Here is a 23,209-nt window from a genome sequence, read left to right on the forward strand (position 1 = left end):
TGCATGCACTTAACACACATCAAGCATTGCATTTTTAAGGCCGGCGCCACACATGTGCGTTCAGGCCGATGACCGCCCCCAGTGCGCTAGCGTCGCATTATGAACCTAGCGGTACATGTGACCGCGGCCTCTATGTGCACTATGATAATCTTTCCCTGGTCACGTGATGTCATACAGCCGTGCACCTGTGTGACCATGGATTTGTATCCATGAAAATTGTATAACTTCATTACACAAACAATAACATTTATCTTTACTTTTACGCAATTGTAGCACGTGATCCTGCTACCAAAATCAATTGTATATTGGTGCATGACAAAGAAACTATTATAAATGTATAAACCATCAAGCTGATATAATTTGTGGTATAGTATTCCCTGGACAGAAGTGGGACCCCAAAACCTTTAGAGGCACACAATTCTCTGTATAAAGGCACACATTAGTTTGTATGTTGATATATTAAGGGATATACTTAGGATTACATGTGAAAAAGAATATATTTCTTTTAAAAAAGTCACTTTCTTTTCAATACATTACAAAATATACAGCAACAGATGAATAGACACAAGTCTTGCAGCTTCTCCTCTGGCTGAATTTGATCCTTCTAGGACACCGTGGGAGGCGGAAGCAGCTGTCAGACACATGGAGAGGGGAGACGCTGCTCCCAGACAACAGGTCACATGACCGGCCCCGAGCCAGGCAGCTGCGGTAAGTGACCATTGCCGCACGTAACATGTATATAATGTGTATGGAGCCGCAGACTGCACTATAGGGGGCTGTACTGTACACTATATTCCTGCCTGTATATCACTGCTCTGCAGTCAGGGACTCATTACAGGATATGCTGGTGTAGAACTACAATTCCCAGCAAGCCTTGTCATCCACTGCCTATGAGACAGTGCTGGGAGTTGTAGTTGCTGATGCTGCTGTAGTGACTGCTTCATTATGGCAGCCATAGAAGTCAAGGTGCAGTCATGACCTCCGCTTCATTCATTCTCCATATAGTAACCCGTCATATACTGTACATTGCTACTGGCTGGTAATGGGGTGTGTGATCTCCATTATACTGGGGTGTTATAGTGACAGATCTGACCCCAGGTATGGAGAGACATCGCATCTAATCCACCTAGTAGGGTGCACTGATTGCACTATTATAGGAGCGGTGTACGACGCTTGCTGGGTTACGGATGTTGCCTCTCTCCATATTTTAGATACTTGGGTGATCTGAGCCACACATTATTCTGCCATCTCCTTTCCATCCCCTCCTCCTCTTCCATCATCTCAGCCAGGTGTGTCCCGACATGCATCTTCAAAAACACATCCGTTATTGTGATTTCGTATGATATTCACATCAGTGTGGTTTCACTTTCACCAAAAAAATTATGGTTTCCAAAAATTAGATGGCGAAACATTTATCAAACTTTTTTTTTCTTATTTTTTTTTAGCTTAATTGTGCTAAAATATATTGACTTTTATACCAGTTTTGCAAAGATCCCCGTGTCGAGTGTTACACTGCTGCATCTGATTTATCACAAGAATCCACTATGTTGCGAATTGCATTGAAAACTCACAATTTTTTGCTCCAATAACCTCAAATCCAGAGCAGGCGTAGGCAAGTGGTTGCTTAAAGAAAACCTGCCATTTAAATTAACCCATCCAAAATAAATACTTAATTGAAACTATGATTAAGAAGCATTGTCCTTATTTGTAAATGGTTCCTTTCCATTTCTGCAATGTTACAAAAATCAGTTTGTAAAGTTGTATGAAGCTCACCTGAGGTGAGTCCAATCACACTTATAGTAAATTTTACTTGCATTGCCCTGCCTCCTTGTTCCTGACTAACAGGTTTCACTGCTAGGACATGCTGCTGTGTGGAACATTTAGAGAGCTCTGTTACATAATTGGGCACTTTATGTCATGTGACCAGGGTGTTTTCATCTAAGGTCCTATTACATTTGCAATGTCTACCCCATGTATGTGTCTACCTCCATGGAGGATGGGGAGCAGTAGAAATCCATGGAAGCTGCTGTGATCTCATGTGATCAGATACATACACGGGGTAAGTGTTGTAGATGCAACTGGGTAAACGGATCTCAGATTACATCACCCTGGTCACATGACCATAAGTGTTGACTGCTGAGAAAAACATGGGTCATGGGGAGGAGTAGATAGGGGGGCGGCCAGGCAGGACACGCCCCCTCTGATGCCAGGGAATATAAGATAAAGTTAATTTTATGGGGATGTAAGAGAAACAATATTTAGCTAAAAGAAGGGTGTCAGTTAATTAATAGGGCTCCATAGGCACCTGTCACTAGCTGTATTTGTGAAAATGTGGTGACCGCTTCTCTTTTAACATTTAAGACTTTTTTGCAACTTTTCTGACAAAAGTCTCAAAAAACCAACAGACTTGCCTGCTTCATTTATCAACCAATAAGATAAATCGGGCAAACCCAAGCCTTACAATAAAATCCCCAAAACTAGACACACCTTTCTGAACTTAAAGGGTATCTACCACCAGGATAAAGGAATGTAAGCAAATGAGCCTGAGGGGCTTCAGGCTTCCTAGGTGTTATTGGAGCCTGGAGCCCCTCAGGCTCATCTGCATACAGTCCTTCAAGAGGAGCTGTCACCAATAAAAAATTAAGCAGCTCCTAGTGCTACAACAGATGTAGCAGTGTTACACTGCTAGCGTTATCGTAAACCTCCTATAACGCTGGCAGACACTACCGCGCTGTACAATAGAAACTCCGGACCACGCTCAAAGCGTTATCTCCTATAAAGCTAACAGACACTGCCACCCTGTACAATAGGAACGCTGGACCGCGCTCAAAGCGTTCTGGCATATTCATGAGGTAGAGGTCCGAGGCGCTGCCTCTTCTCAGGACCCACTCCATAGGCCGGTGGTGACTGCCAGGCGTCATGCGGCAGTCACCATCTTCCTGCATCAGTGACCACAATGCACCACTATGGACTGTGATGGAGAATAAGCCTCCCCTGCTTATTGTAGATCTGTAGGGTGAATATTAGGAGAACAATAAGGTTACAAATGGCTTTCTTGTACTACTAGCCGTCTAGTAATCCTATGCCATATAATAACACAGATCTTATTGTCATCCTCTTCTAGTGACATAAGTGGTATCGCCAGTTTCTGCCAATAACCGAGAAGTCTATAGATCACTTCTTACAATGGGGAAGACAAAGTCTGTGAAACCTTCAAGCAAAACCCATAGTGACCCTGGAAAACCAGAAGAACAGCACCTTGCCTCCTGGAGCCTCGTGGTGTTCACTTGTGTGTTTGCTGTATATGTAAAGACATTACATCCATCTGTACCAGGAGGAGATTCAGGTACAGTCAGCACGACGTGGGGGATGGGAGGGGGAGGCACGGAAAAATCTTTTCTTTTACTTAGAAGCGCTACAATTGCAAACAGCTTTGCATACTTTGCATACATTGTTGTTTTTATGTATATTTATTTAACAGGTTTGTAAAAAGCACAGGTTTTGTTGTAAGCAAATATTAGTATCAGATAATGATTAAAATATATAATAGATATATATACTGTCCAATCAGTTCTTCATCAAGAAAAATTGTTAAAACTATTAAACATGTAACCTGAATTGTAACGTTAAAAAAAGAAAAAAAAAAACATACACCTATATTTGATAAAAGTAGACACCTAAAACATTGAAGAGATGGCGCCTACTGATTTTCCTGTGATGTACATTTTGTGAAAAGCATAAAAATAGCCTTTGTGGCAAAAAATTTGAATTTGAGGGACGTCTACCAACAGGATGAAGGATGTAGGATGTAAATCAAGCACGCGTACATGCTGGTAGGATCGGCTCTTCTTTAACCCTTTCACGACCTGTGACATAATAGCACGTCACGGGTCGGCTGTGGGAGCATGGATGGGGATCACGGGCTGATCCCTCATCATAGCCGATAAGTCTTTGCTACATGTCGCAGCAAAGACTTACCTGTAACACCCGTGATTGGTGTTAGTACTGTACTGTATTATGGCAGTATATGGTAGTATCGGACAACCAAGGGTTAAAGTACCCTAGGGAATTTGAAAAATAGTAAAAGTAAAAAATAAAAAAAAGTTTAAAAAAATTATAATTTAAAAAAACCTAAAAATTCACCCCCCCTTTCTCTAGAACTGGTAAAATATAAATAAACAGTAAAAATCATAAACACATTAGGTATCGCCGCGTCCGAAAATGCCCGATATATCAAAATATAATAACGGTTTTTCACTGCTTTTAACCCTGTAACAGAAAATATCACCCAATTTGAAAATGGCACTTTTTTGCCATTTTGAAAAATATTAAAAAATCAATAAAAAGTGATCAGAAGGTCGTACAGTCCTAAAATACTAGCATTGATGTATGAAAACATTATAAAACCTATACAAATTTGTTATCCCGGTGATCGCAACGACCAAAAGAATAAAGTACAATAGACATGTCATTTGTGGCGTATAGTGAAATCCGTAAAATCCAAGCCTACAAGAAAAAGCCGCATATGCATTTTTTCACCAATTTCACTGCAATTGGAATTTTTTTCCTGTTTCCCAGTACATGGCAGGGAAGAATAAATACCATCACTATGAAGTGCAATTTGTAACACAGAAAACAAGTTGGCACCCGGCTTTATGGGTAAAAAAAAAAAGTTCTCGATTTTTGATTGTGGGGAGTGAAAAATAGAAATGAAAAAACAAAAAAGGGCCAGGTACTTAAAGGGTTAAGCTTCTTTTGCCCTTGTTATTAGGGGGGAAAAAAGACTGTCAAATTATGCTAATCAGCTTGAAGGGCTCCAGGCTCCATAAACACCTATAGAGCCTGGAGCCCCTCAGGATTTTGCATAATGAAAAAAAAAACAGGGCATAAGAATCTAAAACAAGAGCAGATCCTGCCAGAGGGGGCACACACCAGTATGTCAGTGTGCTCGGTTTACAATCCTTCATCTTGGTGGTAGATGTCCCTCAAAGAAATCTACGATCAAAATCAAGCATGATACACCAGGGGCACTTACTTATAGTTTCCGACATTGTGACTGTGGTAATCGTCTTATATTTGTTATGTGTGGCTTTTCTTTCTAAAACAAGCTTTTAACATTACACTAATGATCCAGAAGAGCCCTTGAGGGTGTTACCAGAGCTTCTCTGTGTTGTAGCTTTACAGGCTGTAACACTGTTACCTGCTTTCCCCCTGCCTCTTCCTGCTGTAATCTCACACCATGTGGTGGGGGGGGGGGTGCTCCCGCACAGTTTAGCCAGAGCACTTCTCATTAGCAAAATTTTAAAAGTTGATTTTTGTAGAAAGGGGGCCACGGATAACAGTCACGGTGCCTGGATCTATTCGTAAGTGCCACTGGTTTATCATGCTTGATGGTAGATTTCCTTTAAGGTACACAACAACCCTATTCCATATGTTGGGATGAGTGCTGTGCACTCGACGTCGTACAGCTGATGTGCTGGCTGGCACAGCTCAGTCCTATACATCTGGATGGAACTAAGCATCAGCATGGCCACAGGACTAGTAGATATGAAATCAGGGGCATAACTACAGCGATAGCAGCTAGCCGCTATGGGGCCCACAGTGTCAGGGGACCCCAGCATCTGTCCTGACATGGAGGATGTGCACTACTATATACATGTTAGGCTACATGCACACTGCTGTGAGCCCGCCGCACCGTAGCACGGCGGGCACACGGCAGCGCGGGGAGAGGAGGAGGAGGTGAGCACAGCCCCTCTCCATAGCGACATATGGCCGCGGCGCCGTAATACGGGAAAAGATAGGACAAAACGTCCTATCTTTTCCCGGGCTACGGAGTGGTACGGTGCCGCACGTGTGCTGCACCGTACCACTCCCGTAAGGCGCAGTGAGCCCATAGAAGTGTATGGGGGACGTATATCGGCCTCATATACGTCGGCCGTATATACGTCCCCCATACATGTGTGTGAATGCAGCCTTATACTGTACATTGTACAGCATACTACTGTAGGTACGGTGCCTTGCAAAAGTATTTTGCCCCCTTGAACTTTTCTACCTTTTGCCACATTTCAGGCTTCAAACATACAGATATAAAATTGTAAGTTTTTTGGTGAAGAAGTGGGACACAATTGTGAAGTGCGCTTGGGGTATCAGGTCTCTATCATTTTTGCCCATTCTTCCTTGGTGAACAGCAGTGTATGCAGTGTATGACTGATTGTTGTTTTATGGACGGACTCTCCTTCCTCAGCTGTAGATCTCTGCAGGTAATCCGGAGGGATCATGGGCCTCTTGGCTGCATCTCTGTCTTCTCGTTGTTTGAGATGAAAGTTTAGTCGGGTCTTGGTAGATTTGCAGTGGTCTAATACTCCTTGCATTTCAATATGACGCTTGCACAGCGCTCCCTGGGATGTTTAAAGTTTGAGAAATCTTTTTGTACCCAAATCCGGCTTTAAACTTCTCCACAAAGGTATCACGGACCTGCCTGGTGTGTTCCTGGGTCTTCATGATGCAGAACCCTGGGACTATCGCAGAGCAGGTGGATTAATACAGAGATTACACACAGGTGGATTATAGTTATTATCTTCAGTCGTTCAGGACAACAGGTGGGGGAGGTTCAATTAGTTCAGAACAATGTTTCATCCATCTTGTTTTATATACTCGTGACATCTTGTAGTCCGGCAGCACATCTGGAGATATTGTTTCTGGTGCTCCGTCTACAAAGAAATGTCTTAAAAACACAATGGTAGTTGTCTACCCATACGAACAAAGACCTTTGCCCAACATATTCCCTGATTGGTGGATGTGCTGGGAATCTGACCTCACCGATTTCAGATTGATCACCTATCCTGTAAACTGCCAATGTCATAAAATTGTGACATCACAAGGCTTATACTTCAAACAGCCGATCAGTAGGAGTGGACAATGTTGGACCCCCACCGATGTGATGTTTATCACCCATCTTAAAGGGGTTGGCCACTAATACAAAAGTAAATGGTTAAGTACAAGACCATATTGTACTTTCCCTAGTAAACTCTCCCTTCTGTTCATGTGACACCTAGGTCACCTGATGACCCACTGGCAGCAGGACTCAGGAATTCTGCTCCCCCCCCCCCATGAACACCAGTCCTATGTCAGTAGTGGGATGGGATGTCCTTGGTGCATGGCCCGGAAATACCCTTTGGGGCGTCACCAGAGCCCCTCCATCTTCAAAAGCTGTTGTCGCCCCCAGCACTTCCCCCTCTTCCTGCTGTATTCTCATGGCAGCAGCTCACAGTGGAAGAAGGGAAGTGCTGAGGGAGCAGGGAGGAGGGTCAGACTGTGTAACAATTTCTGACTCTTTAGCATACTTTAAAAGTTGATTTTAGAAGAAAGGAGGCCATGGAAAACTAATAAGAAGATTATCACAGTCCCGGTGCCTGGATCTATCAGTAAGTGTCCCTGGTTTATCATGATGGATTTTGATGGTAGATTTCCACCACTGTCCTATATCTTTCCATATGATTACTTATCTTCCTGTTGCGCAGTTTCTAAGGTTATATAATGTAAGGTGGTCAAGATCTGAATCTGAATCTCGCCTTCTACTTGAGTACATAACCCCACGTGCGTTCACAAAGCGTTGAACAATTGATTTGTGTCCTCGGTATCTGCCTTTTTGTGTTTAGATATTTCTAATGTATTTCTATAAGAACGAAATGTTCCTTTTCATAGACTGTAATAATGTTTAAATACAAAACAAAACAAAAAAATCCCTAAAATGATTTGATGTTTTATTCTGACTTATTCAGACTGATCTGGATTTTTTGTTGTTATGACGGGGTGGGGCGGTGGGGTTCGCTGGAAATCATTGTGGCTATAACAACAGCTTTCTTCTATTGAAAAAATATTACTGTATGTCAATATTCGCGGCGTACAAAAGAGCAGGCCACTTTTGTGTGTTTTCAGCGGTAATGATTAACATTACGTTTATTTAAATAATGCATAATTACCGTGAAGTAGAAAGACGTTACCTGGAAAGAGCCTTAGAGAAAATTGTCGCCGGTGGGGTATTGTTTACGTACATTAAGTCTAGAGTTTCTCCATCCACTTCCCAGGCTCACGGATAATTACTGCCTACAGCACTATACAGTCAACTTCACATCCTTTTCATTTACTGGTACTGGAACTGATTGCTAGCTCTTTGGGGCTACTGCCCACCCTGAACTCCCCCCACGCCCCCTTTTACCAAATTGTAATCAAATAAAAATAGGTTTTTGGCTGAAATGTGCTGAGAAGGGTCCCCCTTTCTTCTGGGGCTCTCGGACTCGTAGCAATCTAATTAAATAGCAATGTCTGTTATAATTGCCATTACATTATTCCGGGCTCTTTTCTGCTCCGCATATTGTTTACCGGCCCCCTACCCACTCCTACTACCTGCTGCTATTAATGTTTTATAAAGAGCAGGTGCTGGCAATAAGAAAATGACTTATTAGCAAGGAGACTAAGAGACTGCGTTGCGCGGTTTTATTCTCGTACATGAAATACAATATTCTCAGCGTTGAATTGGGAGTGGAATATTTGCATCGGCTAATTAACGAGAATCTTTTATTAGGTTCTGCTGAGTTATTCTGTTGCATTGTTTCTGATGTGTCTCTGTTTCAGGGAAAGTTTGGTGATAATTTGTGGGTATAGCAGAAGAACTAGGTGTGAAAATGAGACTTGGGAAAGAGAGGACCCTGTTGGTGGTAGGTAGAAACTGAACTTTTGGTCACGGGGTTATGGGAGACGGGGGCAAAAGGAAAAAAAAAAACAAGGGCGCAGACCCTAGTGTAGTATGATATAGGACACAAAAGTTGTGAAAGTCAAGATAGGTTTTGCTCTCACCTTGGGATGTATATGGAGGGTGGTCTTCCTAATACGATCCAGCCTACACTCCCAGTGTTCAGATAGCTTAGAGGGTCCCAGACATTGACTTATAAGAATCTCATTTACAGCCAGATCAGCTTTAAAGAACTTTTACAGAAGCTGAAACATATTGTTTGAATAAAGCAGTCCTTTGAGTGTCCTATACCCCAGCCTTGTGCGTCGGCATGATGAATGTCTCACCCCTCCAGCACCACTGGATACATCAAGAGGCTCCAGCCTCTAGATTTTACACCATGTACTATCGACCAATCAATGTAGCACGAAGGAAAATTTCTGAAAACTGGAGAAACTGAAAAGTAAAGCCAGGGCATGGCAACCAATCAGGTTTCAGATCTTGTTTCTCTCTCTATTGGTCACTCGTCAACCTTGTTGTTTGCATCCATCTAAATAAGGGTTTTCCTGATTGGTGAGGCAGGTCACATGCATGAACTCTGCAGGGGCTCCAAAACCTCTGCATAACCTCCACTCAAAATAACCAAAAATGCAGTACATAGTTCCCACATAGGTCACCCAGGTCCGCAAAAAGTAGTTTGATTGGTTTACACATTTTATATAATTAAAAGTTGCACTTTTTTCAGAATTTCAGTTGTGATCCCAAGGTTTTTTCTTGCGTTGCTTTTCTCAGTGTTGGAGAAGGGATGAAGCGGCCAGATATCTCATTCAATGGCCCCGTCTTCACACTTGACCATGAGACTTAGCTGATGTATTGAGGTAGACGTATAGCCGGTACTCCATGTCACAGAGAGGTGGGAGGAGGCTAGAATCAGGACAAATACAGAAGGAGCGATGCTTGGAAAGCAAGACTATAAAAATAAAAACTTGTACCACAACACCTAGGTATTATATACAGGCAGTCCCTGGGTTACATACAGGATAGGTTCTGTAGGTTTGTTCTCAAGTTGAGTTTGTATGCAAGTCGGAACTATATATGTTATAATTGTAACCCCAGATTGTCATAAGAACCAGGATTAGTTATAAAGCTTCATTACAGACACCTGTGACACTGTAACAGCTGTTTATTGGAGCCTAGGGCTAAAGTACAGTAAATTACCAATATCTAGGGGTCGGGTGTTCTTAAGTAGGGGACCACCTGTAATCAGAATTTCATCAAATGTGTTAAAATTCTCCCATAAACCGTAGCGTCTGGCGCTATCACTTCATATAATAATAATCTTTATCTATATAGCGCCATCAAATTCCGCAGCGCTTTACAAATCATACGTCAGATGATTCTCAGAATTCCTTATTCCCATCTTATTTTGAGTCATTCTAGATATCGTGGCAGTTCTTTGCCAAATTATCCACATTTACGGACAATCAGACGCCACATTAAAGGAATTCTAAATAGAATCAAAACGTTTGGTTGTTACCCTTCTATCGCTAGAGCAACGCAACACGCATTATGTTTATGAAATACACTTCTGTGTAAGTAAATCGAAAGTGGGAGGAATTTGTGAGAAAATTTCATGCTGCTAAATCTCCCTAGATTTATTTTTATCAAGTCAAATTAATGCAAAATCCCAGCGCAAGCCTTTGAATTTGGGAAACTTTGGAGGAGGGTCATTCCCTAATGGTAATTATTGGTTTTACATTTATTTTTTCACAGGGGAGCTGATCACAGCCGCCTATGAGCTCGGAGTAAGTATTAATTTTATTGTTTAATCAATGCTCTCATTAACAGTTTTAGGAATTAGGGAAGTTTAATTAAGCATGGAGTAAAGTAGATTAATTTATTTTCAAACCACAGTTTTACTAACTTATAAGTACAGTATGCGACAATTTACTTTAAGTTTTAAATCCAATTAAACAAAATTATAAAGCAAAGGCTTTTACTGTATATACAGTGGCATGGCTTATTATCAACCCAAAATTTGGATAAGCTGGGGAGAATGAAATAAATCGGGTTAACAGTTTTAATAAGTTTTATTATTTAATAAACTTAATTATGGTGTCATGATCCCTTTAGGTAAGACCGAAAGTCTGTTAGACTGGCACTAATCTGGAGGCCGTGTGGTCCGCTCATGTAGGAATCAATATAGATTTTGTAAAGGGACGACCCCTGGTCAAAAACGTTTCCGATTAAAATTGTGAAACATTGTATGTGGAAGTCTTTCTGTTGCAATTTATTAAAGAACTAGACCTAAATATTAATCATAAAATTAACAAAGGAATATAGATGACCTCCCCGTTTGCTGCACAGAGCTTGCCAAATCAGTCCCTGTCCCCAATGGGGCTCACAATCTAATCAACCTACCAGTATGTTTTGGAGTGTGGGAGGAAACCGGAGTAAACCCACGCAAACACGGAGAGAACATACAAACTCTTTGCAGATGTTGACCCTGGGACTTGAACCAGGGCTGCAAGGCTTTAATGCTAACCACTGAGCCACTGTGCTGCCCCACTAACACTAATAGTCTTGCAGAAATCCGGCAGGGGGTTAAAGGGATATTCCAGCCCAAAAGTAATAATGGTCTCTCCGTAGAATTGGCCATTACTATGATGCCAGTGGGGGGTGCAACAAACAATATCTTCATTGCTCAGCTGATACTCTGAACCAGCACTATCAATCAACTGTGTAACTGCAGTAAACTTACATAGCCACTACACAATGGACACAGTTGTCCGCTTCTCAGTCTATCCACTAGTGTAGAGGTCTTGCGGACTCGAGGTCTTGGCTGGTGGCTGTATGAGGGGAGGCAGGGTTTAACAAAAAGTTTGCCTTTCTATCCAGTTGACTTACAGGAAAACAAGGGTTAGGAGAATATGGCTGAGCTCCTAGTATTCATCTGCCAAGATAATTTCCCCAAAAAGTAGCCATGTTGTCCCTTTAGAAATAATATCTGTGTTTGGATACGACCACCCCCGTAACCCCGGCAGCAGTTGCCATAAATGTACTATTGAATCCGGCATGAGCACATGGATTCAGCGTTCTTTACCAAAGGACGACTGTGGGACATGCAATAATTCCTGGATATTTCATAAGCAAAAACTATTTATTTGGTTGTGCAATCCCTCCAGCAGAGGTGGTCGTATCCAAGGACAACAATCTTGTCTCAAAGGAACAGCATGGCTACATTTATGGGAAATTATTTTTATACAGGTACGTTTTTTAAATTATATCCAATTGAAGAAATGTCTGTATATGGTAGATTAATTAAATTAAATGTTAATGCCCAGATGATAATACCCCTTTAATTTAATGTTGTGAAGCTTTTGCCATTTCAAATGCTAGAATTGTGTATAGTTTTATTATGTTGCTCCATAAGAACAAGGCTTGCCATCATGTGGGTTGGTGCCTAGTAGGCATGAGCTTCACTTCACACAATTGGTGCACATATAAGACCTTCACAAACCACATGGGTACAAGTATGAGAGATTCTCATTGGTGTTTCTTCCTTTATGTTTTACAGGTTGCTCATCCTCCTGGATATCCCTTGTTTACGTTACTGGCCAAGCTGGTGATGGTCCTGCTGCCTGTAGGCTCCATTGCCTATCGAGTAAACCTTCTATGTAGCTTTTTTGGAGCAGCCTCTTCCTCGCTACTGTTTAGTACAACTGTCAGGTACCTGCTCTTTTTTTGTATTTTTAGCTTTCCATGTAAAAGGTGTACTATGCCAAATATATAATATTCAGAACATTAAGAAAGCTAGAGTGGTATCATAAGGACCACCTAGGACCTTAAAAGGAGTAGACTGTGTTGCATGCCAGTAATTTTTTATATTCCCTCTTCATCTCACCCGCACCTTTCTGTTTCTCTCCCATTTTTCTCTGTTGCCCCCTTTGATCATTCTGCTCTTAAATCTAGTTGCCCCCTACTTATATATCAATGCTCTCCCCCCCCCCCCCTCCCATCTCTGTAAATGAAAACCAGCGATCAGGCAATTTCCATTTTGCCACTATGTGTATTCTAGTTGCCAGGGCTATGAATTTGATGGGCTTTGTTTTCGACCTTCGCTGGCTTGTCTCCCAATAGGAGAACCACTGGGGTCAGTGGTGTTGTGGTACCTAATAGGTACCGGATACTGTAAAGTTGTTCCCTAGAGAGGTATAGGTCAATGCCACCATATATGGGACATATTGTCCGGGACGCTACAGCCCCAAAAACAGGTATTGGGCAGATGGGGATACATGTTAGCAAGACGGGTAGGCATATAGCAGGCCCTATGTAACAATCTCTGTCGGTGAAACCTGTTGGCTACCTTTTGCCAGGGTGGTGCAACAGTGTCTCCATCTCGACAAAGAGCAATGGCAGCCTATGACGGTCTACCACTGTTCCATAAAGCCTGACTTGATGTCCGGGGGAGAAGCATTAAAGATAGAATATAAGAGGGAGATCGTCCCCCTACCAAAAGGATTATTTATACAAACATTTTCAAAGGCTGCACGAGAGTCCAAAGATGCACCTCGAGGTACAGAGTGTACTAAATGTAACAATTCACTGACCCTAAAGACTTCACAGGGAGGAACCTCGTATTTTGCACTGATTGTATTGCTAGATAATAGAGCTAATATCAATTTTGATAAAAAATCGGAATCATGTTCCTCTGAATGGGCACTCTAATCAAATTAATTTGGTTAATCGCCCAGTCCAATTTCATGAATTTATGAAATAGTTTTATTTTTAAATAGATAATACCAGTCTTGTGTGATGGTCACATATGGCCTTGCAACTAAGCTCAAGGGGTTTATGACCCATGTACAAAAGCAATCTGGTTTTTGAGCTCATATAGCCACTTGGATAAAAGATAGAATGGTGGAATGAAAGGCTTTGATCTATGTGAACATAAATGCCAAAAAAAAATAACGTGTAAAAATCGTAATGTAATAATGCGATGTACATCATGGATGACAAACTGTGTCGGAATCTCTTAGTTTTTATTGAATGAACTGCCAAGATTTGTGCACATTTCTCGTTGTGTGTGTGAACAAACAGAGAACTTTGAAGGCGGCAGATACGTTAGTTTATCGCCACATTAGCCAATCTTACTAATTGGGTTTATAGCTTTGATGGCGCTTTTAGTTTAGTGCCAAGACAGCCTTGCGAGCCGCCACAACTGCCAGTTTTGCTGTCTCTGTGATGTGCACGGTTACTGACCCATGAAAAGTAGATCTTTCTGAACTTTTGTTTTAAACTTCGTCTGAACTTGACCACCCACTACAATAAGTATGTCTTCAGTTGACAGATTCCTACATGGTGCCAAAGCCTCGGGGTACTTTAGGGCACGGAGTAAATGAGAGATATTCTAATACAATTCTTAGAATAAAATTCTGCGTCTTCTTCAGAATTATCATCACACAGTTTTTTTTCTGATATTACACTAGGCCACGAAGGATGCAACGTAATGTGGTGTGACCTCCCTTATCTCTATATGGAAATGTTTATCTTGACAAACTGGTAAAAAAAAAAAAAACTGCTGCCAAAAAGATAAATAAAAATAAATAAATTACTGTCCAGGTCAGTAACGGTGGTGCAACAGCACCCTAGGAAGTCCCGTTTGTTGTGTTTGTGTCTACTTAACTAACTAACTAATCACTGGTCTCATTGTGTAATTTTCATTCATGTTATCTTTGAGGCCAGTGATTGGCTCTGCAGTCACGCGCACAATAAAGTTGACATCAATTTTGGGGGTCTATGGACTGGAGCACGGATGATGTAATTGGAGGACATGTGGAGTGGTGCCCTTGTATTTCTTTTTCTTCCTTTTACCACAAGTTTCCACTTGTGTTACAAGTTTATAACCTCATCAAGGTCAAACTTGGTCCGCAAATCAAGTGGATGGAGTAGGGGGAGGAGCTAAGTAGCTGCACCGCAGATCTGGGCAGGAATAGGTCCTACACTGTACTGTCAAGTAGCAGTAATATGGAAACGGCACGGTCTAAAGTTGGGTGCATATTCCATTTGGAAAAGCCTTCCTGAATTGTCTATTATCGTACATCATGCTATCTGGCTTCTTGTAAGTCAGACATTGATGAAGAGGGAGCTGCGCTAAGGTAGCACTATGGAGATAGGTTTTCTTATGTCATCAAAGTCATTAATATTCTATTGTGTGTGTTGTATTATCCATTTCTCTATATATGATGGCAGGTTATTGTAATTTCACTAAATGGCTTTATGTATCTTCTCTTATAATTGCCCTTCATTTATATTCCTCTCCATATATCTCAACATCCGTCTACATGAAAAAAAAAATATTAAAAAAAGGTATTTTATAAGCAAAATACAAGCCATAGAGAGCAAAATATAGTTTTGGTGGCGTTTGCTAAAACTACATAAGAAAATGTCAGCAACCCAGCTCTATAAATAAGGAAACCCTACTATGTGCACTTGCTGAGTTTTTTTTTTTTTATTATTATTTCTAATGCATACAGTAGACCTAAGGGGTATTTTAGGTACATACTTACATAGAGCAAATCCTAGTAAACAGATGCTATGAACAAATCTTATTGGAAGTGAATATCAAACCTGCTGATGTCAGCAGATGAAGGCACAAAAGTATTGGCTGGAAAAAAACCCCCAGAGAAATTGACAATGTGGGGCCATTATGTTAGGGATCATAACGTGCATTAGCCGAAATGTGGTTTTTATCTGTTTTAGGCATCTCCACTTTAAATAATCCCTGCACTAACCCCCCTTCCTTTACTATCACTGTACTTTGGTGGGTTCTCCATGACCACTCTCTAGTACATTAAATATACGGATTATCTTTCTAATGCAACAGTTCAGTCCTTGAGGTGGCCAAGAGAGACTCCGGTCTAAGGCTAAAACCACTTTGATAGAAATGTTACACTTAAATGTTTGTGGAAGCCCCCCCCCAAAAAAAAAAACTAGCGCCGGTAATGCTTACAGCGGTGAGCTGACGTCACGGACGGGATGAAATTCGCCATTGCATAGGACGTGATTTGAAATGTTTTTCCAGTGCAGTTTTTTTTTTTTTTTAATGGAAGTCTGTAGTAAAGGGGACGGCCACTACTTTGAGCACTATGTGTACTGGACCTATACAGATGATTGGGTCTGGAGGGTTGTTGGCCCCTCATTAGTCAGATATTTATGGGCAGATATCTTTTTTTGTGTAAAAACCTAATTCTACATGGTCTAAATACTAGTAAATCTCACTATTGTTTTTTGGTGTTTTTTTTATTAAAGGGTTATTCCCATTTCAGCAAATTAATGTTATTGTTTTTTATGATAAAAAATAATGCAGTTTTCCAATATACTTTCTGTCTCAATTCCTCATGGTTTTCTAGATCTCTGCTTGCTGTCACTCTGTAGAAAGCTTCTATGTTTCTTCCAGAGGACAGAAATCTGCCCATGGTCACACAGGTGCACGGCTCGTTATATCACAGAGAGTAATCAGAGCTGTGTGATATAACGAGCCGTGCACCTGTGTGATCATGGGCAGATTACTGTCCACTGGAAGTAAATATAGAAGCTTTCTACAGCAAGCAGAGATCTAGAAAACAGTGAGGAATTGATACAAAAGTTGTATAACTTTTCATTATTCAAACAATATCAATTACTCGTTTAAATGGCAATACCCCTTTAAGATGTACCTGCTTAGGAAGACTAGGTAGGCAAGACCCCTTTAACATGCAAATATTTACAGAAGAAAAAAAATGATTTCCTAAAATCATATTTAAATATTGTCATTTACTAAGTGGATATAATGTAAACGTCTTTGTAAATAAAGTCTTACACATGTTTGTAATGTTGCTATGTGATGGTATATATTATTATTTTATACGGGTCTCTGCTCAGACAGAAGAAGGAAAAGCTGCGTCATATTATCAGACTAAAATAATCCCAAATTGTATAGGACAATTGTCTTCCTCTGGATTTGGCCCTAGTGTATTCATGTTTGGGATTGTGAGGTCCCATTGGGACAAGGACTGATAAGACTTATTGGAATCTGTACAGCGCTGCAGAATATGCCGGTGCTATATACCATATGTAACGGGGAGTTAGTAGACTGTTCCAGGTAAGAGAAATTATCAGGCAAAAGAAATGCCCTTTGCAGAGTCAGTTTCAGTAACTTGCATGATGGGTTTGGTAACGCTGTAAATTGTTCTTTTTTTGGACATATCCCCCCCCCCCCTTCCTCCCACCAGCACCTTGTAAAAAGAAAACAATTTGAATCACATGATCCTGGGATTTTGTTAACCTTTCTCCGCTTTGATGTGGACATTTTTCAGACTTCCTAACCCTAGGCTGACCCGTATTTGAGAGGATTATGGTGCAAGATACAAACAATTTTTCTAATTCCTTTCTGCTGCCTCAAAGTAGGGCATAGATTATACGGGAATGCCTGCCACATCAGTGTGCTCTGTGCACTTTGTGTTGATTTTTTATTTTTTTATTTTTATTTTTTTTAATTTTTACATAACCGAAGGAACTGAAATGACTAGAGCTCTCGCTGTGATATATTGCACAGCCTGGACAGGAAGAATTTAAGTTTTACAATATACATCATGTACATGAGTAGTGACAATAAATAAGATTAAAATGCTTTATTTTTTTCTTTATTATTGTATATCAAATTTTTGTGAAATACTTTTCTGGATTTTTTTTAAATTATTTAATCAAAAAATATTATCATTAATTTGATTCAATGTATTTTTTATATTATTAACCTATGTTTATATTTCCAGCCCGAATAATTCTGCAGACTCCCAATTTTTTTTTATTGTATTCGATTTTTTTTCCCATTTTTTTTTTTTTTTTCCTGTAGCTTTTCATGTCCTCTGAAGCAATGCATGTAACCTGATCAGATAACCGGTGTTGTTAGAGACACATTCTTTGTCCGACCTGACTACAATTGATATCGCTTATGCCTCCTGCAGATTTAAATATGAAAAAAAAAAAAGAAATAGTTTAAGTATGCAGAATACAAATAATTGATGAAGTACATGTCCTTGGGGAACATCACAGTTCAAGTGGCAAATTTGTCTTGTCAAACAAAGAGAGCCCTTGGTAAAGAGCGGAGCCATCTCTATGGTAATAGTGCTAACAGCGCCCTATTGATTGAGTGGAAGAAGACATTATACAATGTCACTTGTCTTGTTACAATTTAATTTGTCTTGTGACCTGAACTCAACCTTCCGCAACCTTTCTACTGTGAACATCAATGTACCAGCAGGGCACGTTCACTGTAGATGGTACAGTCAAGGACTTAAAACAAAACTATGCCCAAAAATACTACATATAAAAAAGCAAAAAATAATTTATATGTATTATATTACATCAGAGTATAACTGTACCTTTTGATCTTTGGTCAGTTTTACATCTCTTGTGTGCTCATAAAATCCTGCATGATTCACACTGGAGAGACTGACAAATAATTTATTTTCTGTGTGTGTGTGTGGGGGGGGGGTGATATTTTTGTAATTTTTCTGATGCTCTAAAACAGTGCAATAGTATTGTAAATTGTCGTATATCATAATATATTTATTACCTAAGAAGAATGTGTATGACATCCCCTGTAGCTGCCCTGGAATTGATTTGTTTACTTTTTGGGTGGGTCATGCATTCTAAGTTTTCATTATGATGTCAAATATATACATTATGATATCAAATATAATTCATATTGTAGGATACAAGGCAGAAATGCATCCTTTTTGGGGATTCACACTATATATATCAAATTTATTGTGTTTATGATGTAATTTGGAAAAGAACGACTAAACCTTATATAAACATATACAGCCAGTCCTCGGGTTACATACAAGATAGGGTCTGTAGGTTTGTTCTTAAGTTGAATTTGGATGTAAGTCGGAACTGTATATTTTATAATTGTAACCCCAGCCAAAAATTTTTTTGGTCCCTGTGACATTTGGATTTTAAAAATGTTGGATTGTCACCAGAACCAGGATTAACAATAACACTTAATTGCAGACACTTTTGATAACTGTTTATTGTAGCCAGGGGATAAAGTACAGTAAATTAGCAACATCCGGAGTTCCGTTTTGTCACTAGGGGTTCGGTGTTATTAAGTAGGGGACAGCCTGTAATTCAGATTGTAGGATACAAGGCAGAAATGCATCCTTTTTTGGGATTCACACTATTTATATCAAATTTATTGTGCTTTAGATGTAATTTGCAAAAGAACAACTAAACCTTATGTAAACATATACATATATATATATATATATATATATATATATATATATATATATATATATTACATATACACAGTATATATAGTGTGTGTTTAAATAAAAAGACAAATTATATTACAAACTATATTCATGACTCAAGTTCAAGATTGTAAATATTAGTATTATACATCCTTACAAGTTGGTGTTTAACGGGCTTCTGTGTTTAAAAATATATACATGCACACTCAGGCATGCATATACACATGCACACTCAGGCATGCATATACACATGCACACTCAGGCATGCATATACACATGCACACTCAGGCATGCATATACACATGCACACTCAGGCATGCATATACACATGCACACTCAGGCATGCATATACACATGCACACTCAGGCATGCATATACACATGCACACTCAGGCATGCATATACACATGCACACTCAGGCATGCATATACACATGCACACTCAGGCATGCATATACACATGCACACTCAGGCATGCATATACACATGCACACTCAGGCATGCATATACACATGCACACTCAGGCATGCATATACACATGCACACTCAGGCATGCATATACACATGCACACACGCGTATATATATTACTGTACTTAACAAGTGTTTTAAGACACATTTTTAATGTAGAAATTTGAATTATTAACAGTGGAAATAATATTTCGTTTCTGAAGTCACAGTATTATTGCAAATGATAATTTTACTCTTTCCTTACACTTTTTTTTTGTTTAGTAATACTGACAACGCAGGTAGATTTTTAAATTTATTAAATGACTACAAATAATATTTCAATTCTAGACAATCTGTCTATTAAAATGAAATATTATGCCATTGACCGAGAAAACTCTTAATACAATAAGACTCTTCTATACGTTATTTTTCAAAAATCTAATTTTTTCTTCCCTGTAACTAATTAATCTTTTTTTTTTATTCCCCTCCTATATTAAAGCTACATCCAAACTGTTTTTGGTAAGGTTAATTTCCATAATATTCTAAAGTAAGACTCCTGATAGCACTTCAGTTTGATGAATTTTGGGGGGAAAGAAAGCCACATGGTACACAAACTCCTTAGAAATATGGAGAGTCTTCTGACAGCTAGTCAGCGTTAAAATTAGTTCAAGAAAATGTTAATAACGCGCCGCCTGGCCTAATCCCTTTGATATCACCAGGTATCCTCCTGCTCACGGGTTAATTGCTTTAAAAAGCAAAGGCAATATTCTGAACGGTGGGCCGCTTCACCTTTTCACAGCTGTTACCATTGAGTGACAACTAAATCCCATGTGTAAGATGAGGAAGAGCTCAATCTCCAGTTGGGAGAAAATTTATGTAAACCGCAATCCCTTCAGAATGTGCGGAAGTCATAGACTTTCTTGATTTACTCTGCTTTTTCCGAAAAGCTCTATTGTTCCCTTCCCTAAGTCCCATCAACCCTTTGTAGCGGAATATCACAGTGGCTGCAGATAGCTAAAATATATAAATGCTATCATGGCTGCGATTAATGGCAGTGCTTATGAGTCAAGTCTGATAACGGCGCAGCTCTCCACTCAATTTCAGATACTGCTAATGGAATCTGTCTTCTCCAATTGTAATATGAGAAGGCCTAATTTGCTATGGAGCTTGGAGCTGTCATCAGTAGGGGATTGTGGGGTCAGCTGGGAGCTGCCAGGTTTTTGCCCCGCAGCTTGTATCTTTCTCTTTGAATAGCACAGCCCCCTGCCTGCCAGTTAGCTGATAGGCCGCCATGGGGTTTATGCCACTTCATACAATAGGACAGGGCTGCACAGGCTGACTTTATAATTGTGAAGTGATCTCATATTTCCACAGCCACTGTGCTGCATAATTTCTAATAAGTGGTTTTAAGAAATGTCAGATTATGAAAAGTTTCCTCAATTACAAAAACTTATAAAACATTTAAATTGCTAAATCTGTTCCCTGCAGAGTTTTTTGCTGCTGGAGCTGCACATTATTTATCGTGGTAATGGAGATAAATGCATACATTTGTGAAAAGGGTTTCTTTTTTTTTTTTTTTTCTTTTTTTTTTCTTCCCCCCTAATTACTAATATACAAATAAAATGAGACCTCGAGGCTAGCACGGAATTTGCTACGCCGGTACCGTTCTAGTAAATCCGGTATAGGAGGGTAGGAAATTTTTTTTTATTGCAGTTTTCAATTTGGTAACGCTTAAGTGAACATTTCAATTAAATCATTCAGACGAATAACAATAAGATAGTAGGGAGTATTCTACAGATACTGTGTCCACAAGGCATGTACAGTACCTGCTTGTCAGCGGAGGATTGCTATTGTGTAAGCTAGAAAATCCAAGTAACACCTCGTGTCTGGACTGCAAAGAGTCTGCAGGGTTGGACTAGTCCAGGAGAGGACCAGATTGATCTGTGGGATGGGGTTCTGACACAGTTACGGACAAAGGGGCCAGTAGAATACAAGCCCATTTGGAGGAGTCTTCAGTGCCAGTTGCTTGGCCAAAAGGGACTTTCTTTTAAATTGACTTTCTGAGTTAAGGATATTGGTAAATATTTATAGAATAGGTTCTCAATAAAAATTTCATGACATTTTTTATAAAAATGTATTATATGTTTAATGTTTGTATTAGATGCTACTTTATTATCCTCCCTTATTTTTTTAGTATGTGTTGTGAACTGTATTATATGTTCTTGTATCAAAAACAAATGTTAAAGAGAACCTGTCATCCGCAATTGACCTCATAAACCACTTCCAGAATATTGTCAAGCAGCTAGTTATTGTTTCTTTATTTCCCAAAGAGGTGGCATCCTCCAGAAAATAAACTTTGAAGTGAGATGTAAATAAGTTGTGTATAAGTCAAGAAGGAGGAGAGATTAACACTGAAGTCAAGTTGGGGATCTTTTAAAGACTCCTCCTCTTTGATTGAAAAACATGCATTGGACTTCAGCAGATCTGGTTAGTGATGTCCCTTGATGCAGGACAGTGAATGGGGGCTTTCTGAGTAAGAGAGAGCTTGACTTCAGTGTTAAAATCTCTGCCTCCGTGACTCTATACATTTCATTTAAATCTCACTTCAAAGTAGATTTTCTGGATGATGCCACCATGCTGGGTCATGAGAGAAACATGATCTGGAAGGTGTTCGGCTGCTTGACAACATACTGGTAGTGGTTTATTAGGTCAATTTCTGTTTAAAAAAAAATAGGTTCTCAATACTGGGCCTGTAAGGGTGTAACCCCTGACAACCCCACCATAAACCTGTTTTTGATATCTGATTCCCTATCCATATATTTATTGATGGCCTATCCATATGATAGGCCATAAAAATGATCATGGTTCCCCACATATACCAGCCTCTTCCGGTACCAGAAGCGAAATGAAGAATGACGTTGGAAGAACAGTTTCATTCTCTGCTTGTCTACTACAGTACGTTTCTAATTCATGTCTGTGGTAGTTAAGCTGCTGTAACTCAGATTAGCCACCACAAAGAGAGGGAAGCTGTTCTTCTGGCTCGGGGTTGCTTCTTGCACTGCCGGCAGCTGGAATTAGCTAACGTAAGGGGACTGTGTGTTGGATCCCATCAACCTTATGATAAGGACCTATACTAGGGTAGATCCTTAATATACATAATTCATAAGTGGGATAAATGACAGAAATATTACATATGGTGAGATATTTTGTCCTACACACTTAAATAATTGCTTAGAAAGTTGGTCAATTGCTGAAGTATTAGTTTGTAGGCGGCACCTTGGGCCTCATTAAAGTGGGGATAAAGATATCCAACTTCAACTTGCAGTACTGTAATGTGGAATGTGTTCCATAAGTCTAATATTTTATAAGTCTTTTTTACCACCCCCCCCCCCTTTAAGTTCAGGTACATACCACACGACCCGGACATATTGGTGACCGTGCAGCTAATCGAGCAAAGTGACACCCCTAGCTACTAGCCATGGCTGTAATTGGTCAGGGCGCCACCACGTGGGAAGCACCCCAACCCTGGGGCAGTACTTAAAGTTCAGATCCAAGTAAAAGATAAAGGGTTGCACTTACCAAAGTGATGTGCAGAAAGCTTTATTAAGAAGATGCTGTACAGGAACAGTGCAGGGCCTGAAGACGGGCCATTTTGCTCTTACTAGTGCAATCCCAAGCCGTTAAAGTTCAGATCCAGTCATCTCTAATGGCCTGAATGAACCCTGGTAAACGGC

General features: G+C 40.0%; 1 protein-coding gene across 1 annotated transcript in view; it reads left to right on the plus strand.

Annotated features, from left to right (window-relative positions):
- Positions 1-590: 590 nt before the first annotated feature.
- The window catches only part of TMEM260 (transmembrane protein 260), a 50,455-nt gene continuing 27,836 nt past the window's right edge, over positions 591-23,209 (plus strand). The window contains exons 1-4 of the mRNA XM_072115748.1: positions 591-708; positions 3,125-3,346; positions 10,505-10,536; positions 12,309-12,460. Of these exons, the coding sequence (XP_071971849.1) occupies positions 3,187-3,346; positions 10,505-10,536; positions 12,309-12,460 (344 nt within the window). The 5' untranslated portion in view covers positions 591-708; positions 3,125-3,186. The remainder of the gene's footprint in view (positions 709-3,124; positions 3,347-10,504; positions 10,537-12,308; positions 12,461-23,209) is intronic.

Source organism: Engystomops pustulosus, chromosome 7 (genome assembly GCF_040894005.1).
Source record: "Engystomops pustulosus chromosome 7, aEngPut4.maternal, whole genome shotgun sequence".
NCBI lineage: Eukaryota > Metazoa > Chordata > Amphibia > Anura > Leptodactylidae > Engystomops > Engystomops pustulosus.